At 27.4% G+C, this 12618-nt stretch overlaps 1 protein-coding gene across 1 annotated transcript; it reads right to left on the reverse strand.

Annotated features, from left to right (window-relative positions):
* Positions 1 to 1569: 1569 nt before the first annotated feature.
* LOC107446383 (clarin-3) lies at positions 1570 to 11657 on the reverse strand. Its single transcript, XM_016061015.4, has 3 exons — positions 11089 to 11657; positions 5048 to 5236; positions 1570 to 4049 (listed from the first exon to the last, which is right to left on the reverse strand). The coding sequence occupies exons 1-3, from the start codon at positions 11345 to 11347 to the stop codon at positions 3778 to 3780; spliced, it is 720 nt and encodes a 239-aa protein (XP_015916501.1). The 5' UTR covers positions 11348 to 11657; the 3' UTR covers positions 1570 to 3777.
* Between the last annotated feature and the right edge of the window lie 961 nt (positions 11658 to 12618).

Here is a 12618-nt window from a genome sequence, read left to right on the forward strand (position 1 = left end):
TCACAAACAAAAGACATTAGAAAATGGACAAGAAAATTTGTGAAACAAAAAACTTAAAACATCAACGAATGTTAAATTTTAAACATATAATTTTATACAACATAATGAGGTCCTGCATCATTTTTAGAGCAATTATTAACCTTATCACGGATTTTCTGTTCGGATGAAATTTATACAAAAATATCCCTGCTAACACAATTTGCTCATAGAATAACAAGATAAAAAAGGCAAATTTCTGTTCAATGGAACAAACACATTGCTACCCGAGCTGAGTTAGGATTAAAAGATTGACCGCACCTATGCAAATAATCATATTTAAAGTAGTGACTCTAGAAAATTAATAAACTTAGATTTTTGACAATAAATATATAAAACCAGCACATAACTTTTTGATAAATGGCATATACTAACACAAAAAAGTAATTATTTAAAGCAATAAAACAGTATTATATATTTAAAGATTTAAATTAAACAAATACTGGCCAAAATATATTAAAGGTTGAAAAGACGAAAGAAAAAGGTTTTATTCTAACCAAATGCATATAAAAGAAGAAAATATATAAGGTATAATCCAAACTAAAAGTTATGCTGGAATGTTGTTTTACACACAGTTAATAACACAGAAATACGAAGTCAAAATGCAATTGCCTAAGTTGAAAAATAAGCCTTGATGAATAAAATGAATACAAAAAGCAATTAAATAATCATAAAGAAGGAAAATGCATTAAAAAAGTGAAATAGCCTCCATTAAAAACACAGTATTTCTTAAAAATTGAAACAAATGTTTAAAATACTCTGTTTTAAAAATGCTAGAAAAATTAAAAGCATAATTTTAAAAAAGGCAAAGTATAAAAGATATACTTTAAAACTTGGTCCAGAAACAAAAAATGAAAAAATGTAAAGAATAAACTGTAAAAGAGAATATTCTAAATGAAAAATAAGCAGCACTTTTGATTAAAAGTTCAGCAAATAAATTGTTAGAATGTTAAAAAGTTGCTCATGAATAAAAAACATAAGTTTATGAATCATAAGTTTGTGTTATTTATTTCTTATAAACACAACAAAAGTTAAAATTTAATTTTAAATAAACATACATAAAACAGGATATTAGCTTAAGAGACATTTAATCGTAAAGTACACATATTTTTGGTTCTTGTACAATATCTAAAAAAAGGACATTGGAAATTTATATTTTAGGGGGAAAAAATGCCAATTTAAAAGATTTATATTAATTTATAATTTTTTGATATTGCTCTAACTAGAGAATTTGAAAACTAATACATATTTTCTCTTTCAAATAGAGAAGAAAACTTAAAAACATAGAAAGTATCAAATTTCACGGGGAAACAAAAAAAGAAAATTTAAGTAAATTCAGGGGCAAGTGACACTGCAAAGTTAAAATTCTATCGCAGGGGTGATTGTGAGCACAACTCAAAAATCCTAAAAATTTCTTGAGTAAAATTATTAATGACTCATTTCAAAAAATTTATGTCTTTATAAATTTAAACCATTGATATTTTCAAAACATGAAATTCTAAATAAATTATATGCAGCAATATTTTATTTCACATCCGTCGTTGAACAGCCAACCCAATTTTGGGTTTACGACTACTTATGTTTGACTCCTTAGCCTTGTCATTTTGAACCAATCCAGAAGACAAGGAAACTCCTGGATCAGTACCCCCAGAGATATTGATTTGTTATAGGAACATGGACGACTTTGCGACTCGACAGATTTAACGTGAATCAGTCACCATTTACTATACCAAGAGTCTTCGGCCGTGGGGATCGAACCATGCAGCATATTTTAAATGAATAACTTAATCTTACTTTTATCTGAAATCACATTTATTATTCTACCAGAAAATATATTTACAAATGAAAAAAACGCCAAGTATAAATTCTAATATTTTTAAATAAAATATACAAGAACTTTTATATATAAATGTGATTGATGATTTCTTGAACTTTCTGGACCTTGGATTTCTGGAAACTTCCGAATTGTGGTTAGAGAAAAATCCAGAAATCTGGATTTTTTACGGAGCACAATCATCTCTGCTATCGTAAATAAGGATTTCAATTGTATTCAAATATACATTTAGTTAAAACTTTTTTTTTAATAACATGCTTCACTTAAAGCAGTGGTTACCAGGACAGATATCTGTTTTTGACTTAACAGGAAAAGAGGTCACTCTCATATTTCACAAGGCCCTCATTCAAAATCCACTAGTATTTCTATCCTTTGTTTATCAATAAATGTAATCAACATGTTCCATTCTGCCCCACAGTGTTTATTAGAAAAGTAATAAGTTACCCTCACAGTATATTTTGATGCAAAGCATGTCACTTGCTCCAACCATAGGAGTAGTATAGGTAATGCTACAATACGATATATACAATACCAAGTTTATACATTATTGTTCAGTTTGGTTTATCACGATTGAAAATTTCACAGCTTTTTACACAATAAAAACAGAAAAAAATTCAACAACTACCACATTTTTTTTAATCAGTTGCCTTGATAGGAAGAAGGAAAAAAATTATATGAAATTTTCTTAGCCAATACCATATACATACATTAAAAAGATGTATTCGGTGGCAGATAAAAATCTTATTTATAAAATATACTATGTTAAAAAAAAAATTATAAACCCACCATAATATTACTAATTTCCATAAATAATTCCCAACGTTATATTATGAAGCAAAAAGAAAATTGTATAAATGTATAAAATTTGTAAAGCCACATAAAATACTTTCAAATTCTAAGATCTTATTTGATTAAATGGACGGATTTAATGTTTTCAACAGAGAAATTTATCACAGGAAGTATACAGCTCCACAGCTAACAAATACTACAATAGAACAAGAAAAATAAATTTAATTTAAAATATATACACAAGTATAAAAGTAAAAATGATTAACATAAAAAAAACATGAAAGTTAAGGATAGATTAAAAATGAAAAAAAAAAAAATCTTTAAACTTTTTTGCCATTGGAAAATATACTGAAAGAAAGTTGAAAAGAGGGCGATTAGTAAAAAAAAGAATTAGATTATTTAAATCAATCAGCCGCAATTATTTATAAACCCCTTTGACCCTTTAAATTTATAAACATCAATATAAAATTTGGGTTAAAAATAAATTTAAAAAATGCAATGTATAAAATGCAAAATCAGTATAAAAAAGAGGAAAACAAAATTTTTTAATAAAAGGATTTTTTTCTTTTCAAAAATTTTAAAGTATAAATACAAATTGTAAGCTTAAATATGAAGTTAAAAAAATTAAAAAAAATTTGCATAAGTTTAATGGTTAAAATTATTAATTTTAATTAATCAATTTATATCTCTTCTTTGTTTTATCGTTTAGAGAATTTTCCAAATTGGAGGAAAATGCATTAGACAACTTGGGTAACATTTACTTAAATATTTAATAAATGTCAAAAATGTGCATAACTTTTTAGTAAAAAAAATACATAATTTGTATTAAATGCATAGAATCACAACAGTTTATAGAAAAGCAAGCTACCTTCATAAAAGGTAATAGTCATTTCATTGATAAAATATAATTCCCAAATGCTTGGTAACACCTTTGTCATTTATTTACCCAACACCAGTGAAATAAATATTACATGAAAATACTTGATTTGGCATTGGGTTAGTAAAAATATGGTAAATAGTTAGTGCATATTTTAATATAAAATGAATACATTCAATATACTAAGTATACATTTGGAATGTATTAATTCAATTTCATTGTTCATCATTGAGAAGGAACATTAGTATAACATAATAACACCCTCAGGGTTTTTGCTCATGTTGAGTTTTGGTTTTCTTTTCTCCCACGGCTGCCTGACTGCTAAACTCGTGAGAACTATATTTAAAAAGAACAAAACACAGGATACTACAGCAAACCAAAAACTAAAACCAAACCAAGCTAAATCTTCAGATTTCCATTGTTGTTCGATTTCCTCTTTCGTCATGACATTCTGCTTTAACCTTGCATAATACTGACCAACCCAAGTTAGGACACTGGCAGCAGAAAATAATGCTACAAAAATAAATAGCTTATATGTTGTAATGATGTAAGTTGAAAATAAAAATACATGACAGTGTGCTGCAATCTGACATAATATTGAGTAAACAAAGTGCAGCAAATATATGTTACCATTTAATTTAAAATGGTAACATATAATGGTAACATATTTGGATATGTTACCAAATATATGCACCATTTTAACACATATTTGTCCATATAACATTATTTGACCAGTAGCCAAATTACGAAAACTCGTTATTTGCATATTGCAGTAACTAATTACTTATTGAAAAATGATGGCATTTGCTCAATCATGGTGCAAATAATGCTAGACAGATATGTGTTAAGATGATTGCCAAAAGATAAGAGTAATATGCACTAAAATTTTTATTCTTAAAAAGAACATAGTTTAAATTTATTTATTTTTTTTTGTCCATTTAAGGAGGAAGAAAAAGTAATTTATTAAGATTTGAAATTTCTTCTACTTTAGCACTCTTTTGCTGCATGTCCCCAGCCTTTTCAGCGATAGCAGGTTTAAATCATACAAGGGGTGATTGTAACACAATGTGATAAACCAAGTGATGCAAAGTGGTGAAAATTTTATGTGCAAAAATTTTAGATCATGAGTTACTGTTACCTTTTTATACTGATGCAACTAATGCTAAAAAAATGTTATCTCATCCAATGTGTTATCTCATCCCAAAAATGTGTATGTTTTTGTCTGTTGTGCTCTGTTGTATCAATACCGCCCACCCTATGAATAGGTATCTGTGGCAGGGGTAAATGTTATCACCAGGCAAAGCAAAATGCACAACACTTCTGGCACTTTCCATGACAAAGAACAATAAGTTCAGGGCCTGCCGTTATAAAAAAAAAAGGTCCTAAGTGTGCAAAAGAGTGAAAGTAAAAGTTTTCCCAATGTTTATCAATAATTTTATTATTAAATTAGAAACATACATTAATTATTAATTAAAGGACAAGAAAATTAAGCAGAGGATCAATCTTATTACCTCCAAGACCATTCCAAAGATATAGACCAGCTATACCTGTGATGACTTCAACAGGAGTTACAACAGTATTGATGACAGCAAACACGGCACTTACTAATGCAAACAGCATAGCAAGTGCCAAACTCATTATAGTTAACAGCCACAAACTGAAAATGAAAAGTTGAGGATTCTTGCCCATTTCCTGTTGAACTGCAATACAAACAATTTTAAAGGTTACACAAAACAGAATTTGACACAAAATAATAATATCTGATTGAAGCATTTTCATTTGATTTTGTGTTTTTAGATTTTATGACTTTATTTTAGTGATTATCAACAAAAAAAAAAGTTTTGATCATAATGAGCAGTTAGCTGGGTAATTGTAGGAAAAATTTGGGTCACTTAAAATGGATCCTACAAAAATGAGATACATTTGACAAAATAAAACAGGCCTTTTAAAAAAACAATTGCTAAAATCAGGAATGGCAACTTTATTCCACGACATAAAAAACCGTCTCAGAAGATATGTTTTTTTCCAACCCTAAGATGAAAAAATCGAAGACATTTTTCTTTATAAAGGAATATCAAGCATTAAGTTGTAATTTTACATAGTTTATAATTGCAATCTAGTTTAAATAATGATATTATTTCCAAATAATTTAATAAATCATTGTGAAAATAAAACAACAAAAATTGGAGAAAAAAAATTTAATGAATTTCCAAGGAGATTAAAACAACTATAGTTTCTTTCACTGCTTTATCTACGAAGTAAGGTAAATTTTACTTTATGTAAAGAACTTTTAAAAAATTGTAATCTAATTATTTATTATTGTATAATATTACAAATAACTCTTTGTTTTTTTAATTACAAACAGCATACTACTTTTCATAACCAAATGCTGTTAAATATGAATGCTGAAAACAATTTTCATATGGTATGCAAAAGATTTCAATAAATATTTTTACTACAAATTTTCAGATACATAAAATTATAAGTTAATTATAATTTATAAAATTAACTTGAGAATATTTACCATAAATTTTTTTCTATAAATCACTGAATTTTCATTTTTAAACCAATAAATTTGATAAATTTTATAAAATTGAAAAAAAAAACATTTATTAAGCAATAGGTAAACAACTTTAAAGTTATTTTTCTTCCTTTTTTAATATTTGAGCTAAAGATTGTGTTAAAACTAACAAATTTTCAAATATAAATATTATATCTACAATTTCTTCTTTTTTAATTTTGACCATTTTGCTTAAATTTACTTATACTATAAATTTAGAAAGAAAAACTAGCTCCAATTTTCCAAATCTGACATCCAAATAATGACTAAATCCTACAACTAAAATTACTGGGCTTCATGCAAGTAAGGAGATAATTGTTACCAAATGTTAAACAAATGTCACTAAAATTATGCACATGAGCGACAAAATTCTGACCTTGAAATATGTTTGGAAGTTACAAAATAGTAAGAAAAAATAATTGTTTGCATTGAATCCCTGCATTTTTTTTATTTTTAAAGTTGCACTAATTTTATTATTCCTTGCACATGTTAAGTTTCCGCTTTTAAATTTTTCAATTGGAATAACTGAAAGCGTCTGGTACAAATGTTTTTAAATGCTAAAATTTCAAACCTACATATGTGCTGTGCTTTGCATTGCATTCATGTACTGACAATATAATTGTTTATTGATAAAACATTTTAGAATTGACTTTATTAAGAATTTGACTATTTTTAGATAATAAATTTTTTAATATGATATTTTGTTAGTTCTTACTTTCTCAGTTTCTTCATTCATTAGTCTCAATATTTTAATCTTTAGATGTTTTAATATTTTAAACACGATCACTCTGTTTCTGGGGTAAATAGTGATCACCTAAGTTTTATTTTTAAAAAAATGATTTATTTTTTAAATTTGAGGCATGAACAAGAATGCTTGTACACTTTACTAAAGTATAACTACATTTACTTAATAATAGTTTTTTTTAATCTAACAAAATAAGTATCTTTTAAATTGCTTTCCGTATTTTCCACTTCAAAGATAGGTTTCAAAATGTGCACATTTCTGCAAAAATCCTCCTCCTTCTCCTAATAATAAATATTTTTAGTAACTTTCTTTTTCTTTGATATAAAAATAGTGTAAGCTTTTGTTTAATTGTTTCACATCTACTGTAAACATCATAATTGATTATAGGAAACCACATCAAATGTTGCCCCCTACTGATGGGGTAGTTATTGATCACTGAGGTAATTCCTGATCATTGTCATTTCTTCTTATAAATAGTATAAAAAATAAGTAATTATCTTGTCTTAAATAACAGTTCATATTTATTAAGTGGAACAACTATAAAATATATTTTAACTGTAATCACAAAATTTATTTTTAACTGTATACAAGACAAATGTGTCCTGATTTGCACCATTTCTGGTTTGTCTTATCTTGCTTCTATCTTAATTTTATGTGTACATTGTTATAATAATTTTTAAGTTTATAAATTAGCCTAATATAAATATGGTGAGAAATTATAAGTCTAATACCGATGCTAAGCTTCTAGAAAGCAAAATAAGTGAATTTCTTTTAATGATTGAAAATGAAAATTTCTGTGTGAGAGCTAATGCCAGAGCTGTTGACATACCTTACTTCACTTTACACTTTCACTTAATGAAGTTAAAAAATCCAGCAAAAGTAACCCACGAGGGAACTCTTTCTTATATTCCAGCAGAACATGAGAATGAGTTGTCTGCTGGCCTAAAATGTATGGCACGATGCAAAGAGTTTTGGAAAATTTAAAGTGCTAATCTTTATTCTTGCTTTTGAATAAATCGTTTTATTAGCTGCTTAAACATATTTTTTTGGTTTATTTGTTTGATCTTGATGCCTTATTTGTTAATTACCATTGTATAATTATTTTTGAACAGCCTCTTTATTATAAAAACTGGTGATCAGGAATTACCCCAGAAATGACCAAGAGAAGGGGTAATTCCTGATCACTAAAAATTTTAAATCTTTTAAATTCTAATTAGATTTTCAAACAAAAGAAGGTAGGATAGGACTCATCTCATATAACCTCAAACTTCCAGTAAATATTAAAATTCTATCTTGAATAGTTTTTACACAAAATAGATGTCTGCATTTTTTGATCAGGAATTACCCCAGGTCACCCTATGTTGAATCTATTAACTAACATTATTTAAGCTTTTTTTTCATAAATTTTAATTAATACTTATCTTCAATCATCATGGGGTGTTGAACTTAAGAAAAAATAGGCAACTTTTTTTTAATAGTTTTAGGGTGTAACAGATAGCAATTTATAATTTTTGATGCGTACTATTGCATGACTTATGCCATTGTAAAGCTAATGTTTCCCCCATATAAAGTTTTCTGACCACTAAATGACTATTAGGTTTATGTTAATTTTAATAAAATATCTTCGCACACAATCCAAAACTATCTGCAAGCTCACAATTTCAATTGCTTCACGATGTTCGAATATTGGATTCAATCTCAACAATGCAAAAATTATTTTCACCCCAGTCACATCAGCTCATCTTGATGCCCTGGAATCTTTCATGATTCATTTGAATGGGGATTTCCTTGTTAACGACATTAGTTCCTCTCCATAACGTTTGGAAATGCATCTTACCCAGGGTTGGCAAGGTTTAGGACATAATGGATTAATCCACGGTTTAAACCCTGGTTTAAACCGTCCTGTCCGAAACCCCTTTGTCCAAAACTCTTTTACTCAAATTATGTCAAAATTTTATCTGAACAATATTTAAGAGGTAAAATAGACATAGAACTAATAATATATTGATAATTAAATATACTACAGAATGTTTGTTTTTAAAAGTATAATGTTATTAATATTGTTTCATTCTTCAATTTAAGCATTAAACAAGGGAAGATTAATCAGTAATCAAGTTCAATTGGTCCTCTCATTCAATAGTACATAACTGAAGTTTGACCTTGCCATACAGGTTAAGCTATTAGGGACTAAGTGCTTGGTTAGTCATAAACAGGTTTATTTATCTATAGTACTATTCAAGAATACTTTTATTTCATTCATGTTCAATTCCTTTAGCATAGTGGTGATACATCACCAGTGTCAGTAACTGAAACTGATATTATGCCCTTCAAAATTGTTAATACATTTTTCAGTTATTTTGTATTTCCAATTTAAACTAATATATTTATATTTAAAAAAAAATATTCTTTTTTAAATAGATGTCATTTCTATCATGCAGAAATTATAGCATTTTTTAAAAAAAATATTGTGAAAAATAAAAGGTTAATTTTTAAAAAAATTTAGTATTTTTTTAAAAAAATTATTTTTTAATATCGCATTATTTATCCTTATACAAAAACATTACTTATCAGTATTAAAAGCATATTTATATTTAAAGGATTAGGTATTCACTTTTGTTGTTCAATGAATTGTGGAGCTTCAAAAATTATAAACCTTTTCCTATTATATTATATTATTTTCCTTTAATAAGTTGAAGTAAATTGTATAAAAGATATCAAATATTTATTGATACATGTAATTATTATGTGTACAATAGTTACACCTATAGAATTTTTACCCTTTTCCAAAATTCAAGGTTTTGGATAGTTTAAGACAGTTTAGGACAGTATTACCCAGTTTAGGACAGTATTACCCAGTTTAGGACAGTAAAACCCACGTGTCCTGTCCAAAACCAGTTTAGGACATCCAAAACCCCAACCCTGATCTTACCCTAATCTTATTCTCTGCTATAGCAATTTTCCTTGTTCCATTTTTCATATTTTTTCTCTTTCAGCTTCTGTTGTTTTTCCAACTTCATTTCTCCCCTTTATTTTTTTTTACAGGCAACTTTATCTTTATATAAAATTTTTTTTGTTTCCTTACATTCATGTCAGACAAGTCTTGAAAATGGGCACATGTTTTTGAAGTGCTAAAAAACATGTCCTGTGCTTTTTATTTGTATACTTTTTAATCCAATCAAGTTCTTCAATCAGGTAATATCTTACTTTTTAATTTATTTGGCTAGCTTTACTATTTATTTGGCTAGCTTTAATGTCTGCAGGGGTCTGTCTAGGTTTTTCTGAGAGGTACCTATTTTGTGTAAAATTTAGACCTAATTTGTGAAAATTAAAAATTATATCAAAAAAATCAACAAAAATATGGATTTATCCTTTCTTACGATAATACAAAAATAAAATTTTAAGAAAGAGTATTTTGTGAAACTACCTTTTTTCCTGATGTTGAATTTGTAAAGGTACTGTTAAACGGTAGTAAATTTGGCCTAGACAGACCCCTATCCATCTCACGCAAGCAAATTCAGTATCTAATTTATTTTAAAAAAAATTTGAATACAAAATTAAAATGACTTGCAATCAGTAAGTGAGGAATATTTCTGAATCTTGATCTGTCATGATCTGACAATCGCCAAAAAACTTGCAAATTTTTTTAAAAAAACAGGTAGATGCTTGCCTGGGGGAGGCTACAAGTTATAGCTTTCGAGTGGGTTTCTTTTTTTGTAGTTTCTTGTAGGCCGCTGCCCGAAAGTTGCCAAGATTTGGCGTTTATTTTGCCACAGATCACAAAACGGAGATCTTCCCAGTAAGTGACCTTACATTGGCTACTATATCACCAGCAAAATGGAATAGAACCTCAGACGGTATATGTCAGGTCAATTGTTTGAACCACTAAAATTGAACTCTTGAGAAAATCTATCAGAATGAAAATTATAACACAGGCTATTATTATTTACATGCTATTATACTCTGGCTATTAGAGAGTTCTTATTATTATAAGTTAAGGTATTCGCATAATCGAGAATCCATTAATGAAAATAAATATATTTTGATAGTGGGATTAAGCATAGCTAGTAAAATATATTTAGCTGTAACATTCACATACCTACTTATAAAACCATGCCACATTACAAATGTTTACAATCATACAGCTATGAGAAATTTAAATTGGAGGAATAAATAGAGATAAAAAGGAATGCATCAACAAGACACTTGTCTATAAAAGAGAATTTATGTGGCATTAATATGTTACATACCCCATATATGGGTTTTTCTGTCACCAAATCCATGATTCAGTGTTTTGGAACCTTCAAACAATCCAAAATGTAAATCCCCACGAAATTTCGTATGATCACCAGCAGTTGCATTGCTAATACTTGGAGGTAACCCAACTTTCACAGGTTTAGCCACAATCCATTTTTGTGTAGCAAGTGATGCAGATATTAAAGCTAAACAGCCACAACAAATAAAAAAAGTACAAAAAGTAATAACACGTTTCGTTAAATCAGCTCGCATTTTCGTAATTTATACTACAACATATTAATTCCTAGCAAGTTTAAAATTTAATTAAAGATCGCAAATTTCAATCAGAAAAATGCGACAACAAATGTAACGAAAGCTCACTATAAGTACATATCACATTAGCGAATTTTTTTTACGCACTGAAATTCAATTCAGAGAGTAATTAATATATTTCTTTCATCAATAATGATAAATAACTTGATAAAAGAAGCGGAATTCTTTTTATATACAACACAATAAAGATGCAAAATACTGCAAAATACCAACAGGTTTTCAAGGCTGGGTTATTCAGATTTTTAAAGGTATTTTAATGGCAACTTCAAACCTCTAAGCCTTTGAAAAATATCAATCTATGTAAGCTACAACCACAGACAAAGCTATGAGATTGCCATCTACATTCCAGTTGATTTATAACACTGAACTAGTCGAGTGATCTCAGCCAAGGATCTCAGTTACTTTTAGTTCGTACTGTAATTAAGGACTGATCAGTGCGGTTAGGTCAAGTTCTGGTTGTTATTAGCAATCAGAAGCAGATGCTCTCCTCCTTTAGAATCTTTTTTAAAAATGTATTAATTATTACATTTATTTTTTGTGAATTCTACTTTCTTTTTTAGGTATTATATTTATTTTTTGGGTATTCTGTTTTCCCATTATTTGTTAAAAAAATTTTTATCTCTAAACTTTTTAAACCGTTTAAAGAATAAAGAAAAAATTTAGACGGCCTGCTTTATGATTAGTTTTTTTTTCTTAGTTAGTTTTTAAATTTGGTTGTTTAAAATTAAAACAGATAAAAAAAAAATTATAAAAATAGAATATTGGAAATACTAATAAGTCTTTAGTTTGATTATTTTTTCGTTCTCTTCATGATCATGTTCCGAAGATCAAAATGTAAAGTACAAGGGGAAAAGTGGCTATCAAGTTTTACACAAAACCACCTACAAAAGAAAAAAAAAATAAGCGAAATGAAATGTCAGAAAGCCTTTGAATAATTTTTTTCTACATTTAGTATCAATAATAATTTCTACTTATTTTTGTATATTTCTCCAAATTGAAAATTCGTTTTCAAATGTATACACAATATCGGTAAGTTTTATAATTCAACATTTAACCATTATTTTAACATTTTGAACATTATAACTTTATTATTTATGTGAAATAATAATGATAAAAAATAGTGTTGCTTTAAAAGTGTTTTTTTTTTTTTTAATTTATTTAGCACTTTGTTTTAAGCATGCAGATAATTTTTAACGAACTTATTTTTTAAA

Source organism: Parasteatoda tepidariorum, chromosome 4, assembly GCF_043381705.1.
Source record: "Parasteatoda tepidariorum isolate YZ-2023 chromosome 4, CAS_Ptep_4.0, whole genome shotgun sequence".
Classification (NCBI taxonomy): Eukaryota; Metazoa; Arthropoda; class Arachnida; order Araneae; family Theridiidae; genus Parasteatoda; species Parasteatoda tepidariorum.

Coding starts and splice junctions, on each gene's coding strand:
- LOC107446383 (XM_016061015.4), bottom strand. CDS start 11,347: ATGCGAGCTGATTTAACGAAACGTGTTATTACTTTTTGTACTTTTTTT. Junction 5,237..11,088: donor CAGAAAAACCCATATATGGG/GTATGTAACATA, acceptor TTTGTATTGCAG/TTCAACAGGAAATGGGCAAG. Junction 4,050..5,047: donor TCTTTGGAATGGTCTTGGAG/GTAATAAGATTG, acceptor TTATTTTTGTAG/CATTATTTTCTGCTGCCAGT.